Source organism: Trichophyton benhamiae, assembly GCF_000151125.1.
Source record: "Trichophyton benhamiae CBS 112371 chromosome Unknown contig00360.0, whole genome shotgun sequence".
Lineage (NCBI taxonomy): Eukaryota > Fungi > Ascomycota > Eurotiomycetes > Onygenales > Arthrodermataceae > Trichophyton > Trichophyton benhamiae.
The window spans coordinates 1-19,472 of record NW_003315074.1 but is presented as its reverse complement, the minus strand read 5'-3'; the positions used below and the strand labels follow the sequence as shown (position 1 = coordinate 19,472).

The following is a 19,472-nucleotide window of genomic DNA, read 5'->3' as shown; positions in this document are numbered from 1 at the left end:
GTTTCATAAGAATGAAAAGTGGGTTACGACCATCGACTGCGACGACGACCCCTGCGTCCATATTTGGTGGATCTGGAGCCCATTTCTAGCGTAGGGTTGATTTTATTATCAGTTAGTGGAACGAAACATCCTGTGTTAATATGAGTACTCCGTATGTCACAGAAGTAAGTACCTAGGGCATCCGGCCTGTGTTGGTCGGCACTTGTCACGCCTACCAACACTTTAGAATGCTACCCGTCTTCCTATGCTCCTTATTTCTTGCCGAGTTGCAGTTGGTAATATTGTTTTGGCTATATAGTGGTAAGGCCTAGACGTTACGTTGACGGTGAAAGTTACTTCATGGCCTCTGTCTCCATCGATTCCTTTGCTCGTGAGTAAAAATACCTTCGCAGCAAATGATGTTGATGTTGATGTTTACCAGCTTAGATTACATAACCAGTCAAAGCATGCGGCTCGTGCGTCTTAGTCATCAGATTTGCCAAGAAAAGCTTTGAGATAAGCGTCGGTCTTGGCATCAAAACCGAACTTCAACTCCAACTTCAGCTTGACTTGGCCACTTCGCAGGGCGAGAAGAGGCGTGAGCATCGGCCATGAGACGAAGCCCGTGGATAATTTACTGGCAAGAGGTAAAACCGTCCATGCTACCATAAAGCTACCCCTGCTACCGGCGGGGGCTGGGACCGGGAGAGGGGAGAGATATCTTGTAGCCGGCTAACCATATGTGTTGATTATAGTTCGCGACTAGCGCGGTGTCAAAGCCCAGCATCTGCCGTGCATGGTCGCCACAATAATCGCCAGGGTCATCGAATCCATTTGCCTATCTTATCGCCAGGGAGGCCTTGATATAACCAAGTATGTTGAGACAAGAGGGCCAGTCGGGAAAACCAATCAGTGTGTTTTTACCCTCTTGCCGACCTCTCTCACTGTCCAGAACTGGCCACTGTTTATTAAGCTTGCACCTGAAGCGCTTTGGAAACGCCCCAAAAAGATACTTCGTATTCGCCCGGAGGTTGGTGGCCATCCTTGTACCTCGTTAGCCTCTTTGCGTCATTCCCTGCTCCGCCTGCCTAGGTCTGGTATGGAGAAGCTATCACAAGACCACTAAGAGGGGAGACATTCAAGATCACAACCATCGCCTCATCATTTGTACATGCTTCCCCTCAATATAACTTCCACTAGAATGCACCGCCTACGGATTTTGGTGTAGCCCTGGGATACGACCCCTTCTGGCCCTCCATCTTTAGTGCCATTTTCGCTTTCTTGGGTCGTGGAAAGCAACAGGATGGATGGAGGAAAGGGGAAAACCCTCCCAGCCACTGGCAGGCGCCGTTCGTCGACCTTTTCCAACCTAAGCTTCCTGAGAGATGCTGCCCCAGCTATTGATCGAAGAGTGAGTGCGACAACTACGACTGCGGGTAACAATTCGGATCTCTTGCAAGCTCCAGACGTTTCAAACGGAGCTTCATTACGTCGCCGTGTGTCTGTCAGCGAGAAGACACCGACACGATCATTTTACCATCGAACATTTCATGGGCCATTGGGTGCGTACCTAATACCGCGGATTAATCCTCCTTTTGACGCACAAAGCTAACGGCTATCTATACTTTAGACACCGCCCAATACTCCTCACTAGGAGTTCGAGAACGAACTGCGGAGATCGAGTCTCTAGCCTTATCTGACGCCGAATCAATTAGTCATAAGTCACTCTCCGGTTATGCGAGTGATCTGTCTACGTCTACTGGCGGTTTACTCGCCAGGGAAGGTTGGGCTGGGGATGGAGTGTCAGATCGTCTCACTCGGTCTCGGTCCCGACCAGAGGCCATTGAAGAAAGGTCAGAACCGACCACCCCCCGAGGATCCGCCTTCCCTTCGTTCGTGGGTGAATCTGCCTTGACTGCCATGTTACGATCGTCCCCAACAAACCCCTTGAAGAAGTCTACCAGTGCCCCCGTGCAATCTGGAAGAGACATGACCATACAAGAACCCAATGAGGATGATGAGGAAACGGCCCTTGGTCACCGCCCGGTGGCATCTATGCCTCGGATCATAGATCCCGAGCAAGCACCGTTGATTAAAGTTCAGAGCAGCTCCAAGTATGGTTCTATACCTGGCGGCCCTGAAGACTTTGGGCCCCAAAGACCAGATTTAGCTAGCTTAGGTCGATGGATGGTCTCAAAACCTCCTGCATGGGCAAAGACCATATGCAACCCACGGACGTGGGACAAAAAATCCATATATGAAAATGGAGTAAAATTACCCGTCAGCCTACTGCCAGCTGTTTTCTTAGGCCTGCTTCTCAATATCCTAGATGCCCTTTCCTATGGAATGATTCTCTTTCCGCTGGGTGAGCCCATATTTGCTGCTATGGGTGCTGACGGCATTGCCATGTTTTATGTCAGTACTATCATCTCCCAGTTGGTTTTTTCCTGCGGAGGCTCGGTCTTCAAAGGCGGTATCGGCGCGGAGATGATTGAGGTCGTCCCATTTTTCCACGCAATGGCAACACAAATTCTCACCAGGGTGGGAGACGATGACCCTAGAGCTGTTTATGCAACAACAATTTTAGCATTTTCTCTAAGCGCCATACTCACAGGGCTTGTATTCTTCAGCATGGGAGCATGCCGCCTTGGCTCCCTAATTGGGTTTTTCCCCCGCCACATTCTCATCGGCTGCATTGGCGGCGTAGGATGGTTCCTTGTCGTTACTGGTATCGAGATATCCGCTCGTTTGTCAGGCAATCTAGAATACAACCTCAAAACATTAGAGAAGCTTTTCCAGCTTGATACCATACCACTGTGGACCGTTCCGTTGCTTCTTGCAATTGGTCTGCTGGTTCTGAAGCGTTTCATACGTTCTAATTTCCTTCTATGTGCCTACTTTTTAGCCATCGGGGCCGGTTTTTACATTGTTAAGTTTATTACGAATGTTTCTATGAGTTCATTGAGGGAAGGAGGGTGGGTTTTTTATGCTCCTGCATCTTCACAACCATGGTACCATTTCTATACGTTATACGGTATGTATTGTCTGCCCACGAGACAGACTAAGATTGAGATTAACCGTCGATACAGATTTTTCGGCGGTTCATTGGGCTGCACTTGCAGAAACTGTTCCAGCCATGTTTGCATTAACATTTTTTGGAATTCTTCATGTTCCCATCAACGTTCCTGCGCTTGGTATTTCAACGGGTGAAGATCACCTGAATATAGACCGAGAGCTGGTCTCACATGGAATTTCCAATGTATTTTCCGGCTTTGCTGGTAGTGTGCAGGTATGGCTTTACTTCGTCATTCTTTTTACCGGAACGAGAGCTAACGAACAGCCTAGAACTACCTTGTATACACGAACAGTCTCCTTTTTATTGCCAGTGGAGGCAATCACCGTCTAGCAGGAATCATGTTGGCTGTTGGTACATTTGGAATTCTAGTCATTGGACCAGGTATAGTTGGATATATTCCAATTATGGTTGTTGGTGCCCTGATATATATGCTTGGAATTGAGCTTCTAGAGGAAGCACTGGTTGATACGTGGGGGAAGTTGCACAGGCTTGAGTATTTGACTGTGAGTGTGGTCTAATTTCGCTAATTGGCACGGTCCACCTGCTAATCTCAAATTGGTGGACTAGGTTGTAACAATTGTTGTCACGATGGGAGCATGGGACTTTGTTGCGGGTATTATTGTGGGTATCATCCTCGCGTGTGTCAATTTTGTGGCTCAAACATCACAAAAATCCGCGATAACAGCAACATACACAGGCCAAGTGGCCCTTTCTACCGTTCGGCGACACCCGCTGCACGCAAGGTTCCTACGTGAAGCGGGCAAGCAGACATTCGTCATCAAGCTCGCTGGTTTCCTCTTTTTCGGAACCATTGTCAGTGTCGAAAAGCGGATACGTGGATTGGTGGATGCAGAAGCATTCAGCGAGCGGCCCATCAGATTCCTCATACTTGATTTCTCATATGTCAACGGGCTAGACTTTTCAGCAGCCGAAGCCTTTACAAGGCTGAATAGGATACTGAAAAAGAAGGGAGTGCACATGCTTGTATGCGGGCTTGATATAGCGGGAGAGGTTGCAACAAGCCTGCAAAATGTCGGCCTGTTTGGGCTGGACGATGCGGTCGAGATTTTCCAAGATCTAAATTCTGCGCTTGAGCACTGCGAGAATGAGGCCCTGAAGGCGATCCACGAGCACAAAGAGACTCCGCCCGCCGGGCTATCCCCCGGTGAAGGAAACCTGAGTAAGTCCGTCCTTTGGTGGTGCCCATCGTTGATAACGAGTTGGATCATCATTGCTAAATAAGGCATGTTTCATATAGAACCATTAAACAAGGCCCATGCCCAGACACTGGCGGCTGACATGGCTGCCAACACTCCTCGCGGCTATTATCTTCACCAGCTAGCGTCCAATTTCCTGCGGGAGGAAGCCGAAGACACTCGATCGGGCAAGATCCTTCACAAACGCCTGTCACCAGCACAACAGCAGCAGCAGCCGCTCCCGCTGCTGCTCCAAACCTTCCAGGGTCTCAGCATCAAATCCGCAGAGTTTTGGCTTCCCGTGTGTCCATATTTTACACGGGCCGAGTTTGCAGCATCTTCGGTGTTGTACCGCGAGAATGACTACCCGGGTCAGTTCTACCTGTTGGAATCAGGTATGCTACGGGCGGAACATGCCACTCCACAAGGGCGAAGCTACTTTGAGCTCATCGTGGCTGGCCGACCATGTGGCGAGCTGTCCTTCTTTGGTGAGACGAGCCGCAGTGCGACCGTGAGGGTAGAACGTGATTGTGTAGTCTGGACGCTAGGGACGAAGGAGTGGGAGACACTCCAGGTAAAGGAGCCGACCGTTGCGTTGGAGTTGCTGAAAGTGTGTTTGAAATTGACAGCTGAGCGGACGGAGAGCATCACTTCGTAAGTTCTTCTTCTTACTTCCCTGCCCTCCCCGCTTGCATCAAGAGTTCCTTATCAATTGCACGGCAAACGGCTTTAAATCTTCCCCTGTACGCACGATTGGACATGGGTCCAATAACTAGCTAGGGGGAAGAAGTAAAGAGCGAAAAAAAAAAAAAAGGAAAGAAAGAAAAAAGAAAAAGAAAAACAAAAGAAATTGATAAAAGAAGCTCCATGGTCTCTCTCCCCTTGTACGATCGACCGGCGCTAACAGCTCATTTTAGATATGTTTTGACAGCCACACGCTGATTGCAGGTGCCCGGAGTGGACTGCCAGCGGTCCAAAGTTTTTCTCTTCCCCTTCTCGCAGCCCCATCGGTTCACTTTGCTATCAAGGGCGAACATGAGATTGACCAGCCCAGGGGGTGTGTTTTGCCCCTTTCCCTGTTTCCAGGCTACCAGTCTTCACCAAGGGCAGACGAAGTCTGGACATGATTACAGGCCACTCTCCTCGCCTACCGTAACGAATGGTTCGAATTGGAGCTGGTCAAGCTGGTTGGCAGCTGTTTCAAGTGGCCTGACGCAGGGGCCCTGCTGAGTCGTACTGTCGAAGCTCCTGGTGACAAGGCCACAGCTACCCTAGCCTAGCGTCGCAGAGAGAAAGGCCCCAAAAAAAAAGGGAAAAAGGAAAAAGGAAAAAAAAGGGGGCACTTTGGGCAGACCACACAAAGTCGCTTCATACATAGCTCTCGAACGAGCGAGCGGCGTGTTTCCACTATTACGCGATAGCAGTAATTTATGATGATTATGGTAACGACCTTATGATGACAGGTACCGAATTTCCATCTTGTCTTCGAATTAAGGTATTAGCTATCTGTATTGGCTGTAATTCCCGTATATCCAATCTCTGGCCCTCTGCCGTGTACTCCACTGATCAATAGCGTGTGCGTGCTAAGGATGGGTAAAGACCACCTCCATCTGGCGATTCGTTGCTGGCACCGCTGGCCTCGCCACCGACAGTCAACATCGGGCCCTGCTCTGCGTCCTCTGGCATCCTCGTCGTCTCATCTCCAGCGTCCCTCGCTGTCTATCAAACCGGCCCCCGACGAGGAGCGTCGCCAACGGGACATCCCAGAAAGGGCGACAAAAAAACGGGCGAAACACAGAGCGGTGGGCATGTGACTTGATGCCAAGACAAAAGAGAGTTCTCCACCCGAAATAGGGGAGTCACGTGGTATCAGGGGGGGCCTCCGGCTGGTCTTCTAGTATTTACTTGTATTATTATTATTATCATCATGGCTGCAGCGACTCTCTCGAATCAGAACTTAGGGGAGACGTGAGCGCGCGCACACGGAGCTGCATGCATGCATGCACTGTATAACTCGAGCAGTGACAGCCGGCGACTCGACGGCCAGCGACGGAGGACACAGAGTACCTGCATCGATCTGCCCGCTGCTCTGCTCGCTGCTGTGATGGCTTCTCTGGCGTGTCTATAGCGGTATCTCCGGGGCTTATGTAAGAGGACAGCAGCCCGTCACGTCACGTAACTGACCGTACGGTACCGCTGATCAGACAGCGGGAACACGCGGCGCTAGACCCAAACAGGCAGCAAGCGCGGCCTGCGCTATGGGCAACTGGGTCAGGTGAGCGGCCTGGAGCTCGCGGTACGGGTATTACGCGTACGGTCATGACGGTACCAGGGCAAAAAAGGGGCTGACCCGCCCAGCGTAACTTACCGCCCTTGTATCGCGCTTACCTTACAAGTCACGGGCTCCTCCCTTTTTTTTTTTTTTTTTTTTTTTTCCCTACCCTGTAATTTATCGCCCAAAGCGGAAAAGAGCAAAATAAAAACGGCCTCCTTGTCGCAAATATTAATCCGGCCTTTTCTCTCTCGTCCTCCTCTTCCTCTTCCTCCTCCTCTTCTTCTTCTTCGTCTGCTCCAGCTTCTGCCTTCTTGAGATACCCAGTGATACCTTTTTCTTTTCTTTTTTGCTTGCTTCGCCTTTTCCATCTAATAATTACCAGAGAGAGCCTTCTCTTAGCTATTTTAATCACCTCCTTTCTTCGCTTCTTCGTGATACCCGAGATACCCGTTTCCGCCCCTCGAAAAGGACGCCCGTAGCTACTTTTTAATATCCGCTTCATCAAAAACACCGTTCACCACAAAATAAAACACGCCCAACGAGCTCACGACTACAACAAATAGCCATGTCTGAAGTCCAGAAGCCCGTCGAGGAGACGCCCGCCGTCGTCCCAGAGACCACCCCCGCCGTTACCACCGCCGCTACCGAGACTCCAGCAGTCGCCGAGCCAGTGGTCGCTGCAACAACCACCACCGAAGAGCCCGTCAAGGCCACCGAGGAGGCTCCCGCTGCTGAGGAGCCTGCTAAGGAGGAGCCTGCTGCTAAGGAGGTTGTCCCAGCCACCGACGGCCAGCTTGGATACAAGGCCCCGGGACTCGTCAAGTAAGTAGTACAAGGCAGATACATATATTCATGCTTTTGGTAGCGAGGGAGGGATATAGGAGAGAGAAAAAAAGAAGAGAACAACACTAACAAGACTCTGGATGACAGGAGCTTCCGCTTTGTCAAGAGACACTTCTGGTTCACCGAGGAGCCCGTCGAGAGCAAGCAGCTCACCTCCTACTTCCAGAATGAAAAGCTTAGCTTTGCTCACCCCAACGCTGCTTGGGCCAGCCAGACCGGCAAGGGTCTTCTTTTCTTTGCCAAGCGCACTGAGGACAAGGCCAACCCTGCTGGTATCATCAACTTGGTATGTTGGAGGTCTAGATAAATTCAAGGGCAAAACAGAGAGGAGTTGGACTAACGCGTAGTTGTAGAGTGATGTCACCGATATCACCAAGGAGGGCAGCAACGAGTTTATCTTCAAGCTCCACGGCCAGAAGCACACCTTCCAGGCCGCCGACGCCGACGAGCGTGACAGCTGGATTGCCGCCATCGAGGCCAAGTCTGCCGAAGGAAAGGCCGCCAAGGAGGAGATCGTTGGTTGTGAGGGCTACAAGAGCGAGCTTGAGAAGTTCAGTACGTGACCATTTTGTAACCCCCCAATTTAAAGCTTATTTTATCGTTTTGACTAACGGTGGTGCAGCCAAGGTCCCCGTCGTTGCCGCTGTTGCCGGCACCGCCAAGAAGGTGACCGACGAAGCCAATAAGGCCGTTGATGCTGTTGTCGAGCCAAAGGAAGAGAAGAAGGACGACAAGAAGAGCCGCTCTCAGTCTCGCAAGCGTGCCAGCATCTTTGGAAACTTCCTCGGAAAGAAGGAAGAGCAAGAAGAGAAGAAAGACGAGCAGAAGGAGGAAGACAAGACTGAGGAAAACAAGGAAGTCAAGAAGGATGATGCTGAAACTACTCCAGCTGCTGTGACCGATGCTCCTGAGGTCACCGAGCCTGCCGCTGCCGAGGCCGCTGAGGCCTCTACTTCCGCTGCTGCTGAGCCAGCCGCTGATGGTAAGCTTAAACCTGGTTTACAAAATATCACATTCATTAAGCCCTCATTTACTAATAATTTGCAATTTTATTAGCTCCTGCTGAAGAGTCGAAGCCAGAGGAGAAGAAGGCAGAGACTCCTGTCAAGTCCAAGCGTACCTCCATTTTCGGCAGCTTCTTCCAGAAGTTCCCCAAGGAAGATCAGGACAAGGCCAAGAAGGAGGCCGTTTCTGAGACCCCGGCTGTCTCTAGCACTGCTCCCCAGCTCGGCGACCCTGTCGATGCCTCAACCTCCGAGCCAATCAAGCCGGAGACTGTTACTGCTACCGCTGAAGATACCGCTGAAAAGGCCGAGAAGACCGAGGAGGTCACTACCCCAACCTCGGGCAACAAGTTCCTCTCCTTCATGAAGAAGTCTGACAAGACCGAGAAGATTGAGAAGGCTGAGAAGGCTGCCACTGACGCCGTCGAGAAGAAGGTTGATGAGGCCGTCTCCAAGGCTGACGAGACTGCCACTGCTGCAGTTGATGCTGTTGTTCCCGGCCTCAAGGAGAAGCGCCGTACATCGCTCTTCGGCAACCTCGGTGGCAAGAAGGAGAAGAAGCCTGAAGTCGAGGGTGAAGCTCCCGAGGGCGAGACTAAGAAATCTAGTTCCCTCTCCGGACTCTTCCGCAAGCCCAGCAAGGCTGTCAAGAAGGAGCCTGCTCCCAACCCAGTCCCCGAGACTGAGCCCATTGCAGAGGAGCCCGTCACCGAGACTCAAGCTGCTACCACCACCGAGCAGGCTGCCAACGGTGAAGAGCCCAAGGCCACCGAGGCCCCCACCTCTGAGCCCGCTCCTGTTGCCGCCACCCAACCCGTGCCCACTGCCGCATGAAGAGCAGACGCCAGGACGAGCTCCGTTGAAATCGAAAAGTGGTGGGACCAGCGGTATTTGCACTGTCCTGGTTTGTCTACAGCATAACGATATCAACCGAACAAAAATAAAATAAAAAATCCCCTGAACACAGCACTTTAGCCAATTTAACACTCAACACTGTCCCGCCATCAAACCAATCCTTCACGCAGCCCAGCCAACTTCCTAACGAGCATGGCCATGACTTTGAACAAGAAAAACCAAATCCAGTTCTCTAAAAACCTCACTCTAATATATGTCTCGTGTGTTCGTGTGTGCCTGTGTTTCCCCTATCCTTTTCTTCTGTTTCCTATGTCTTGCTCTTCTTGTCTAATTAATTACTGGCTCGATCCATCCAAATTTCCAACTTGCCACTCCCTACTGTTTCGTCACTCCCTCTGTACGCGGTGATGATGCATGGCTGTCTTGTGGGAATTATCAGAATTTCTAATCAACAATCCAAAAAAAAAAAAAAAGGCGAGGTGGACGTGAATGATACCCATACCCGATCCCGATACCCCCGATACCCAAATCATACCGTTTTGTGCTGCTTGCGTTTCATTTCTTCCTGTTAATTAATTACTCGCTTTTAGTCCTGCATAATTCTGCTTCCGTTCAATTCTCCTTATCCAGATTGTAAACGTCATCTCTCCTCTCCCCGTATTTCCATACCATGGTCTATGATTTTGTCTCATGCGTTTCGTCTCTTGGACTCTAGTTGCAGTATGACTTGTTTACTACTTTTGATGGCTATGCATGCCGCTACTCTCTACTCAACCATCCAAATTGATAATTATAACTTTCCATGAATATTTTGCTCCAAACTTCCCCGACTTTTCTCATCGTAGCGCAAGTTACCACCCCCCCCCCCCCCCTTGTGTATATGCATGATATTATGATACATCACCTCCACCCACAGGCCATTAACCTGCAGGAGATGAGCAGACCGCATGATTTAAACTGGCGAATAGAGGCCTGCATTACACAGGCTCGTATTTTCTCCCCCACCATGCATCCATCCATCGTCATCATGCCACCTGTCAAACAAGGCAAATCGGAGCTTGATTGGCAAGCGCTTCATGTTCTCCAATGGAGAATATCAGTTTGTTGAAACGGAAACGGGTTGTAAGTACACTAACTTACACTTACGCCGGCATGTATCAAAAGAGACATGTCCATGCACACTGTGATAAGTAGACATAAAGTATACTGTATAAGGGATTTGCATATAAGTAACAAAAGTAATCAGTCAGCCAGCTCATTGTCAAACCAGCAGTTAATTCGTTCGACTAGCTAAATCCATTCAACAGCAGGCTCGCAGGGGGGTGAAAAACGTAAAACAAACCAAGGAAATAAAGCGAAAAGGCCTAGTTAAATATGTGGGGGAAATAGTTGATAATATGCTGTAAATGCATCATTGACCGCAACTAGATAAGAAAGGCTCTTAGAAAGTGCGTGGATAGATAAAAATATCTTCTCGGTCTTTGAACAAGTGATCTAACTGATCTATTTGAGGTTGAGTGGCTGGAAGAAAAAAAATGATATCAAGTAGTTTATATATCACCCGAATTGTAAAATTCTTTCTTCTCATTTATGTGCTTCAAGAGCATGTTGAATAGCTAGGTGCGAGTTAGTATCTATAATTACACACAGGCAAACGCAGTTAGTCTGGTAGTAGGACTCACCATCACAAGAAGTCTTTGCGTCTCCAAACAGCATCTTGGTACCAGGCATATAGAACATGGGGTTAGGCACATCAGCTATCGGATATGTTAGATTAAACAGGTCCCTTTTGGTTAGGTAGGAGTTCAATAACTTACCGTATCCGCTTGACATTCCACGCTTCATAACAATGACCTCTTTGCTCTTCCAGGCGTGCAAAACAGGCATTCCCGCAATAGAGGAGTTGGGCTCCAAGGCAATGGGGTTAACCGTGTCATTCGCACCGATGACGAGAGTCACGTCCGTATCGCCGAAGTCGTCGTTGATTTCATCCATTTCAAGGACAACTAATTTCCTTTGTTAGCTTTGTGCAATGCAGACACCGATAAACAGGAGAACCTACTATCGTATGGAACAGCAGCTTCAGCAAGCAGGACATTGCATTGCCCAGGCATGCGGCCGGCGACGGGGTGGATAGCGAATCGAACTTTGACTCCTTTTGCACGAAGCATACGGGTGATTTCTGATATGGCATATTGGGCTTTTGCGACTGCCATGCCGTATCCAACGACCTAGGGACATAGGTTAACAGTTGATTCAACAGATCAAGATTAGAGTAACGTACTATAATAACGCTTTCGGCACTCGCAAGAGTCTCGGCCGTTTCTTCAATGGAAGTCTTCGTAATCTTTCCTTCAATTTGGTGATCCGATTGTGCCTGGGTTGGTGATGATATTCCGCCGAATAGGACATTGGTTAGAGAACGGTTCATCGCGACACACTTTAGACAGTTAGCCTGGCGCTATTTCAAGAACTAGTTCGAAACATCGCTAGCCGTGGACTAACCATGATATATGATAGAATGGAACCGCTGATGCCGATAAGCGATCCCACTGTCGTAAGAAGTGGATTGTCAAGCATAAAGCCTTCGGCAACAAGCGCAAAGCCAGAATAAGCGTTTAAAACCGTTATCACAACAGCTATAAAAGTCATTTAGCAGGTCTTCACCAGGATTAAAGGATCAAGGTAAACATACGCATGTCAGCACCCCCTATAGCAGCGGTTGTCGTGAACCCCTTTATGAAACTGAGGATGGTACTCGCTGATAAAGCTGCTGCAGCTACTAGGGGAGCGCCCGGAGCCATTGATATAAATCCTCCCATGAGCGCCATGTTGGTCCCCAGTAAAGAGGAGTTTACAATATGTCGACCTTTGAATGCAAGTGGTTTAGATGCCATTTTCCCTGATAACTTGAGGAACGCCACGATGGAGCCGGTGAAGGTGATCCCGCCTGTTTATTCAGTGAGTTTAACATTCCCTGTTTTAGTAGTTATACGATTTGCGAAGGCTTACCTATGACTACGCCAGAGTATGCTGTAACAAGATGTAGGGTTGAAACATGGTCGATATCAGCGAGGACACTTCCAATACTAGTGAGGACGGCCGCGAGCCCAACAACAGAATGCAGTGCCGCTACCATCTGAGGGAGCTCGGTGGGAGTAATACGACGGCCGATCACGGCACCTATGTTATGTTATCATCGGTGAATAGAACAACGGAACACGATAACGGTAGAACTAACCAACCAAACCTCCGATACCAGCTAGTCCGACAAATTGGGCAAGAACTTCAGGAGAGAAGCCTACAGCAACCAAAGAGGCGAGAATACCAGAAGCAACGCCCAAGATACCAAGAGAGTTTCCTGCACGAGCAGTGGCCTGAGATGCAAGGCCCGAAATAGAACCTACATTGTTAGAAGTTGCAGATCACACAAATACCACAGAATAAAGTACATACTTATGCATAGAATACTGCTGACGAGGTATCCGGCTTGAATTAGACCCGCCATACCGGTGCTCACAGCTGCAAGGTACCCGCCTCCGAATAGGACACCAGGAATAGCGTAGAGCCATGGATATTCCGGTGGATCAGTAGGCCCTACATAGTAGTTATTAGTGTGCGGTGCCAAGCAATACCTCTGGGTAACTAGAGCTCACTCTTGAACATGTCCAGCATGCGTTTAGTTATGACAAAGCCGCCTGATACGTTGACGAAGGCAAGGAGCACAGACAATGCACCTAGGGCCTGAGGTATGGTTTCGGGGAAATACCCTCCACCCATGACGAATAGGCCACCAATTCCCACCATTCCTACATGCGAGTAAGTAGATAGTCGGTATTAGACAACGGAGAGTTACATTACCTGAAATAGCGTTGGTTACACTCATCAAGGGAGAATGCAAGGCAGGAGTGACGCCCCATACAACTCGATATCCAATTAAGCCAGCCAAACCCGCTGTGAAGACATTACTCATGAACAGTGGACCAGTGAATTTTCCTAAGGCGAGAGCTGTGCCCATGCCACCAGTAACAGTAGCTACTTCTCTTGAGACCTTTTGGAATGGGGTAAGTTCCATCTTAGCCGCGTCGGCGGAAAGAGCTGCGTTGTCTTTCTTGGGAGTTGCTGGCTGTGGAGGCGGGGCGGGCCTGGGAGCAGGGGGCAAAATAGAACCAGCATGGGTGACAATGGAGCCGCGGACGACTTCATCTTCGAGGTCAACACCGAACTGTTTCTCAACGGGGGCCATTGAAAGCAGGAACTTAGTGATATTGTTTGAGTACAGCGTAGACGATTGCGTGGGTAGACGGGATGGAAGATCAGTGTATCCTATGATAGTAACGCCATTGGAACTTAATACCAGCTCCCCAGGTTTAGTCAGGACACAGTTCCCTCCAGCCTCTGCCGCGAGGTCTACCACGACAGAGCCAGGCTTCATGGCCATGATCATTTCTTCAGTGATAAGTTTTGGAGCTGGTTTTCCAGGAATCAAGGCTGTGGTAACGATGATGTCCACTTCACGGCTTTGTTGGAGGAAGAGCTTCATTTCAGCTTCGATGAATTCCTTGGACATTTCCTTTGCGTAGCCACCAGCGCCGGAACCGTCTTCTTGGATGTCTACCTCGATGAATTCGGCTCCGAGGGATTGAACTTGTTCACGAACGGCGGGACGGGTATCAAAACCGCGGACTATGGCACCCATACGACGTGCCTTGATTTTTTTAGTATAAACCATGATGCTTTATATAAGAGTGACCGTGGCTTACTGCCGAGATTGCGCTGAGGCCAGCAACACCAGCACCGATAACGAGTACCTTTCCGGGTGGAATCTACACTGCATTAATTATGGCAATAATTGGAGTGAACAGCAAAACGGACCTTGCTATTGGATGTTAGTATTGTATATGAATGCGGGTAAGCGTAAGAGCATACTCACCCTGCAGCAGTAACCTGACCGGGTAGGAATCTCCCAAAATGGTTAGAGGCTTCTAGTATTGCCTTGTATCCCGCTATGTTTGCCATTGAACTACTGGCCGTTAGTTTTCCTTTTTGTCTCTGTGCTGGTGGAGTACTAGGTAGTTCACCTGAGAGCATCAAAGACCTGGGCACGGGATATCCTAGGAACCATATCCATGGCAAAGGCGGTGACGCCTCCCTTGGCCAGGGCTTCAACCAGGTCTCTGTTAAGTGCCGGATAGATGAAAGATATGGCCGTAGCACCATCCTTAAGCAAGCCTACCTCGCCACGATTGAGGCTGGGAGCTCGCACCTTGAGCACGATGTCGCTTTCCCAAACGTCATGGCGGTCCACCAAGCTAGCCCCGGCATCTATATATGCCTTATCCGTGAACTGGGATGCTGCACCAGCCCCACGCTCGACCAGCACCTGCCCGAACCCTTTCTTCAGCAAGAGGGCGGCATTAGCCGGGGTGAGAGAGACACGGCGTTCTGACGGGTATGACTCGAGAGGCACGCCGATGGTGAGGGAGGAGTACGGGACCGTTTTGATCTTGCTGTCACTTTGCTGTTGCTGCTGCTGGTAGTACTGGGACGAGCAGGAGAAGAAACGAGCATGCTGCCCGAAGCTGACCACAGCTCTCCGCAGGGAGGTGAGGTTGTTCATGGTCGCGTGTCTCGCAGTAGGTGGAGAATGGGTATCATTCTACTGGGTACTACCTCCCAGACGGCCGCCAGACCCCGTTGCAACTATGGTTGAGCAGTGTTAGCATCTATTAAGGGCGTATAGATGCGTTGTAGAAGTGTTGCTGTGGATGTTGTGAGGGGTCGACTGGGATAAGCGCGGCCTCTCTCCGCAACGAAGCTCCAGAAAGCGCGCGATCTTATCTTGATCTTATCAACAAAAGGCCGCAAAGACGGAGGATCAGGCTCCGCCTTATGTAATAGGGAAAGCTTAGTCATCAAGGGGCTCGTGATAAGGCCTTGGCATGCTCTTCCCCACAACTTCGCTTCGTTCGACAAAGAGGACTACTGGAAGGACAAAGTCAACCATATTATGGCCAAAAGGATGGAGTCCGCACTAAAAATGGTAAGCATCTAGGTGGCAGAAAGTTGGCTGTTTGCATTCCTTCACTGCCATATTTGCTTGCCGTGTGTGCGAGGCCTTAATTATCTGCAAGTCTGTCTCGACATGCAACATAACACTGATCAAAGAGAAAGCAGTATATCGCTTCTTTCATTCTATATACTTCGAAGTAACTGCTGCTGGCATGGACATAAGGATACACCCAATTGTCAAAGACGCCATCATTCTTTATACGGAGTAGCACATGCAACCATTCACCGTTCCAACATACTAATCTTAAGAATAGATTGATACGGAGTACAAAATGTCGATAGGACCGCGGGAACGGCCTGGAGATCACTCGCAAAACGAGATGTTATTTATAGTTAACTCGTAAAACGAATCATAAAGGGACTGTTAATTAATAATATATAACCTTTATTTCTGCAACATCCGCTTACGATTAAGCATACAGAGGACGCGTTGGGGCGTCGTCTGAGGAATGAAAGATTCCGTCGGACCTGATGTTCCTCTTAGTCAGCATACGGCCCGAGATAACCTTGGGAAGCTTGGCGTCCGTCACATGGCCGCATCTCCGCGTTCTTCCGAAAAAGGAAATAGGTAGGTACCTAGCAGCGCAGTGACCACACCGTGGAAGAGAGAAACGCCAGAGAGAAAACGCAGGCAAGTAAAACATGGACGGAGAATGGGGTGAGCAAAAGATATTCAGCGGAAAGGAGAGAGACAAGCGTCTGTCTCGAGGCTGCAAGCTAAACAAGAGGGGGGATTGGCAGCGACAGGCCGAGTGATCCGGCAAAAGCGGCGAAGGATGGCTGCCTGGCTTCGTGTTCCAGCGCTGGAGTGCGCAGGCTGAGGCGGCGTTGAGCCGCATCTCGTTTCTTCTGCAAGGGTTCGCATCCACGCCAGAAGCGAACTATCGGTTTCAGCTGCGCCCACCACCGCCCACGGCCGCCTTCCACCCTCTCCCTCGCGCTGCTGCTGGCCTCGTCGTCCTCGCTGGCGCCTCTGCTGTCTCCTCCATCTTCCCGCGTCTCGCTGCGACTTTTCCTCGTCCCGCGCGGTCGTCCTTTCTGATGACTAAGACAGAGTGGTTAAGGTTGCCATTGACCAATCAGAGTGCGGAAGTGCAGTGACTCATAGCTGCAGCCCCACTTTCTGCCGCTCTCGGTTTAGCGCAGAGTCGGGTCGCTCGATCGGGAAGGCGGTGGGATTTTACTGCCACTCGCGCGCCCTTTTTTTTTTCTTATTTTAAAAACTCGCTTCGTCGTCGTCTTTTGCTTCGTCTTTTTTTTTCTTTCTCTCATCTTCATCCTCTTCACGCACACAAAAAAAAAAGACATACACATAAACACAGAAAAAGAAGATAGACGGCGAGATACCCGGCATCGAGGCCTCAGACAAACGCCAGACGCAACCATACAAGCATTCCCTGACTTCGACTTTCTCTTCTCAAGGCTACAAGATGGCCTTCTAGACGCAGGCTCCAGCTCGCTCGGTCTCTCCCACCAAGAGACAACAACCACGTTGGATTCCCACGATTATACCACTTCACCATCAACTTCTTCACCCCCTTCAGAGCCTCCTTCCGGACCTCTGAACGCATCTTCTGATTTGTCTCGTGCAAACCCCGCGTTCTCTTCCTCCACCACCATTCCCCAGTTCGACTTTACGTCGTTCACCACGGATAACCAACGCCCATCATGGCTTTCCCAACCACAGTCCAGACAGCCTTTGGCTACAAACAATCGTCCACAGCAACCGCAATACAGTTACAACAGTCTCCCTGCCTCCCTGCAGCAAGACTTTCAGCTCTTCCCGACTCCTCAGCCGCTTGCAGCACAACCCAGCAGCTGGTCAGCTCCCAAGAGCTCTCGTCTGGTTTTGCGTCAGAGTATCCAGAATACCCCTAGATCTGGTTCTGCAGCCTCTGCTTTGCCTACCAGCAGCAGTCGTACCTGTATCTCAGCCCCGCAACCGGTCTTCTACTCGCCTAGTGTAAACACTTCTTCATCTCGCCTAGCCAGCCAAAGCTTGCGTCCTCCTGTACCCTTGTTCGTGGATTTGGGAAAGAAAACTCCAGTCCATTTGCAAGATCAGATCAAGAACGCCGCAATGGAGGGTACGTCGGTCGCTACTTCTTCGATTTTGACCAACACTAATCCCTCTCTCGCTACTACTATAGACTATTTTGACTTGTCCGATACCTACGAAATGCAGGGCAGTGACTCGTTGGCCTTGAACGGCAGCCAGCCACTTGCCCTTGCAGACGCTCCTCCCCTGACTGTTTCTCCCCAAGAACTTCTCTTGGACTCTTCGTGCCCGCCTTCCACCTGCATGACCGATCTCAGCACTCCATCCTTCGAGTCCCCCGGCACCTTCAGCCACGACACCTCGCCACTCTTCAGCACTGCGGACGATCTCTCTGCTGACCATGATGGCTGGGAGTCGCTCTTCCCCGGAGATCCGCTGACCACTCTCGATGAAACCCCAAAGCTTTCGGCGCCTGTTCTGACTCAGCCACCGGCTCATCGAACTGTCCAGCAAGAAAGGATTTCTACCACTGCTTCGTCTTCACCTGCTGTTAAATCTCGCTCTTTTCCAACGCCATCACCTCGCTTGAGTTCTCGCTCGTCATCCAGCCGCCCTTCATCGGTGTCCGGGGTCACTAAGCGAACTCGTGAAAAGCACCCTTTGCCACCAATTGAGGTTGATCCTTCCGATCCTGTCGCAGTCAAGCGAGCTAAGAACACCGAGGCAGCCAGAAAATCTCGCCAGCGGAAGGTGGAACTCCAGGAGTCACTTGAGCGTCGTATTGAAGAGCTTGAAGCCGAACTGGAGCAAGCCAAACAAGAGGCCGAGCACTGGAAAGGTGTTGCTGGGCACACCGGAAGCTAATCCTGAGAATGTGACTTTTACTCGTTCAAGTCAGTGACTTTATTCTCAACACTCTGTTACCCGATGGGCCTCCGCATCAGAGTCTCGTCAAGAACAAAGGCGTTGTTTGCGGAGGCCCACGGGCCGACCCAACAATTACACATGTTGTGTAGTGTTGTCTGTTCTCCTACTTATGATCGGTTACCCGGCGAGTCTCCGAATCTACTACAGTCTGAAAAAAAAAAAAAAAAAGCATTCATTATCAGAGACTCGTCGGGTAACCAACTCCCTCCGCCCAGACGGCGTTGGAGAAAAGTTTCAGTTTCATCATTATCTGTTCCTCTTGTTCTATGTTCAGGCTTTTACATCCCTCTCACTGCTCACCGTCACTGATGTACTCCATTCTGCTCTCAGCTTACTCTTTCCCTGCCGTCTGATGTCTCCTCTTTTTGCTTCTCAGCCCAGCCCGTGTTGGTATGTTTTGCGCTAGGATTGACTCGTGGCTTTTCTATTTCTCTTTCTCTTCCGATGGACACCAGCCCTCTAATCCATGGTTCTTTTCCATTCCTACGCTGATGTCTACTTGTCCTTCACACGTGTTGTTCTGTCGATGCGTTTATCGACCCTCGCCTTCGGGGCTGGTAGTGGTCTAGATTTATTCTTAACCAATGTGCTTTTTCTGAATAGGATAGTATCCTTAACAAAAAAAAAAAAAAATCTAATTCAGTTGCTATTCATTCTTGACAATTCCAAATGACGCACTCTATATGTGTAAGGCTATGTCTGTAAATACTGCGCCCTGTCTGCAATATTGCAGTTGACCCAATCCTCTGGAGATGAACCTGTCATGCTCAGCTCTAGCTCGGTGAATGTATACACAGTGAAATCGAACGCACGTCTTCAAATATGCGTTTCGTTGGTGTATTTCTCTTACCGCGTTCGGCACTGTAGACGATTTCACGCTCATGTATGCCGTCTGCATTGCTGCATTGAAAAATATGGACTACAGCTCTCCTTGTCTTGACACAACGTACTCCATACGTCCCTCTGCAGCTTGGTATATGTAGCAACGGGTAAGTCCAAACTGTAGAGGGACTCCAAGTATCTTGTAAATTAGGTAGACGATCTACGCTATTAACTAATGGATAAAGGTGTCGTCTTAGGAGTATGAATGTGGTTGAACCGAACATGTTCCTTGACGTGAATATTCGGTTCTGGTATAAATAAGTTGAAAAACGGTGCGCAGACCTAGATTATGCCTGGTACCATAGTGCAGATTCATTCATAGGCGTATTTCAGCAAGTAAGGAATCGGTGGAATCACTCGCAAC

The 19,472-nt window shown here is 49.8% G+C and overlaps 6 protein-coding genes across 6 annotated transcripts; 3 read left to right on the top strand and 3 right to left on the bottom strand.

Moving 5' to 3' along the window:
• Positions 1–1,282: 1,282 nt before the first annotated feature.
• On the top strand, positions 1,283–5,155 carry ARB_03689 (uncharacterized protein; the record flags this gene model as incomplete). Its single annotated transcript, XM_003010029.1, has 8 exons — positions 1,283–1,541; positions 1,610–3,013; positions 3,069–3,268; positions 3,325–3,558; positions 3,623–4,235; positions 4,314–4,739; positions 4,788–4,905; positions 5,047–5,155. 8 exons carry the CDS (start codon positions 1,283–1,285, stop codon positions 5,153–5,155), a joined length of 3,363 nt encoding a protein of 1,120 aa, XP_003010075.1.
• A 1,492-nt stretch (positions 5,156–6,647) lies between these two features.
• On the bottom strand, positions 6,648–7,028 carry ARB_03688 (uncharacterized protein; the record flags this gene model as incomplete). Its single annotated transcript, XM_003010028.1, has 1 exon — positions 6,648–7,028. The coding sequence occupies one exon, from the start codon at positions 7,026–7,028 to the stop codon at positions 6,648–6,650; it is 381 nt and encodes a 126-aa protein (XP_003010074.1).
• A 63-nt stretch (positions 7,029–7,091) lies between these two features.
• On the top strand, positions 7,092–9,207 carry ARB_03687 (conserved lysine-rich protein, putative; the record flags this gene model as incomplete). The annotated part of the gene is made up of 5 exons (XM_003010027.1): positions 7,092–7,348; positions 7,457–7,655; positions 7,723–7,924; positions 7,959–8,351; positions 8,426–9,207. The coding sequence occupies 5 exons, from the start codon at positions 7,092–7,094 to the stop codon at positions 9,205–9,207; spliced, it is 1,833 nt and encodes a 610-aa protein (XP_003010073.1).
• A 1,605-nt stretch (positions 9,208–10,812) lies between these two features.
• On the bottom strand, positions 10,813–13,960 carry ARB_03686 (uncharacterized protein; the record flags this gene model as incomplete). Its single annotated transcript, XM_003010026.1, has 11 exons — positions 10,813–10,862; positions 10,911–11,234; positions 11,291–11,459; positions 11,513–11,668; positions 11,734–11,867; positions 11,924–12,178; positions 12,241–12,411; positions 12,470–12,631; positions 12,685–12,825; positions 12,885–13,037; positions 13,090–13,960. The coding sequence occupies 11 exons, from the start codon at positions 13,958–13,960 to the stop codon at positions 10,813–10,815; spliced, it is 2,586 nt and encodes an 861-aa protein (XP_003010072.1).
• Positions 13,961–14,305: 345 nt separating this feature from the next.
• ARB_03685 (uncharacterized protein) lies at positions 14,306–14,848 on the bottom strand (the record flags this gene model as incomplete). Its single annotated transcript, XM_003010025.1, has 1 exon — positions 14,306–14,848. The coding sequence occupies one exon, from the start codon at positions 14,846–14,848 to the stop codon at positions 14,306–14,308; it is 543 nt and encodes a 180-aa protein (XP_003010071.1).
• Positions 14,849–15,942: 1,094 nt separating this feature from the next.
• ARB_03684 (bZIP transcription factor CpcA) lies at positions 15,943–18,163 on the top strand (the record flags this gene model as incomplete). The annotated part of the gene is made up of 3 exons (XM_003010024.1): positions 15,943–15,997; positions 16,076–16,355; positions 16,447–18,163. The coding sequence occupies 3 exons, from the start codon at positions 15,943–15,945 to the stop codon at positions 18,161–18,163; spliced, it is 2,052 nt and encodes a 683-aa protein (XP_003010070.1).
• Between the last annotated feature and the right edge of the window lie 1,309 nt (positions 18,164–19,472).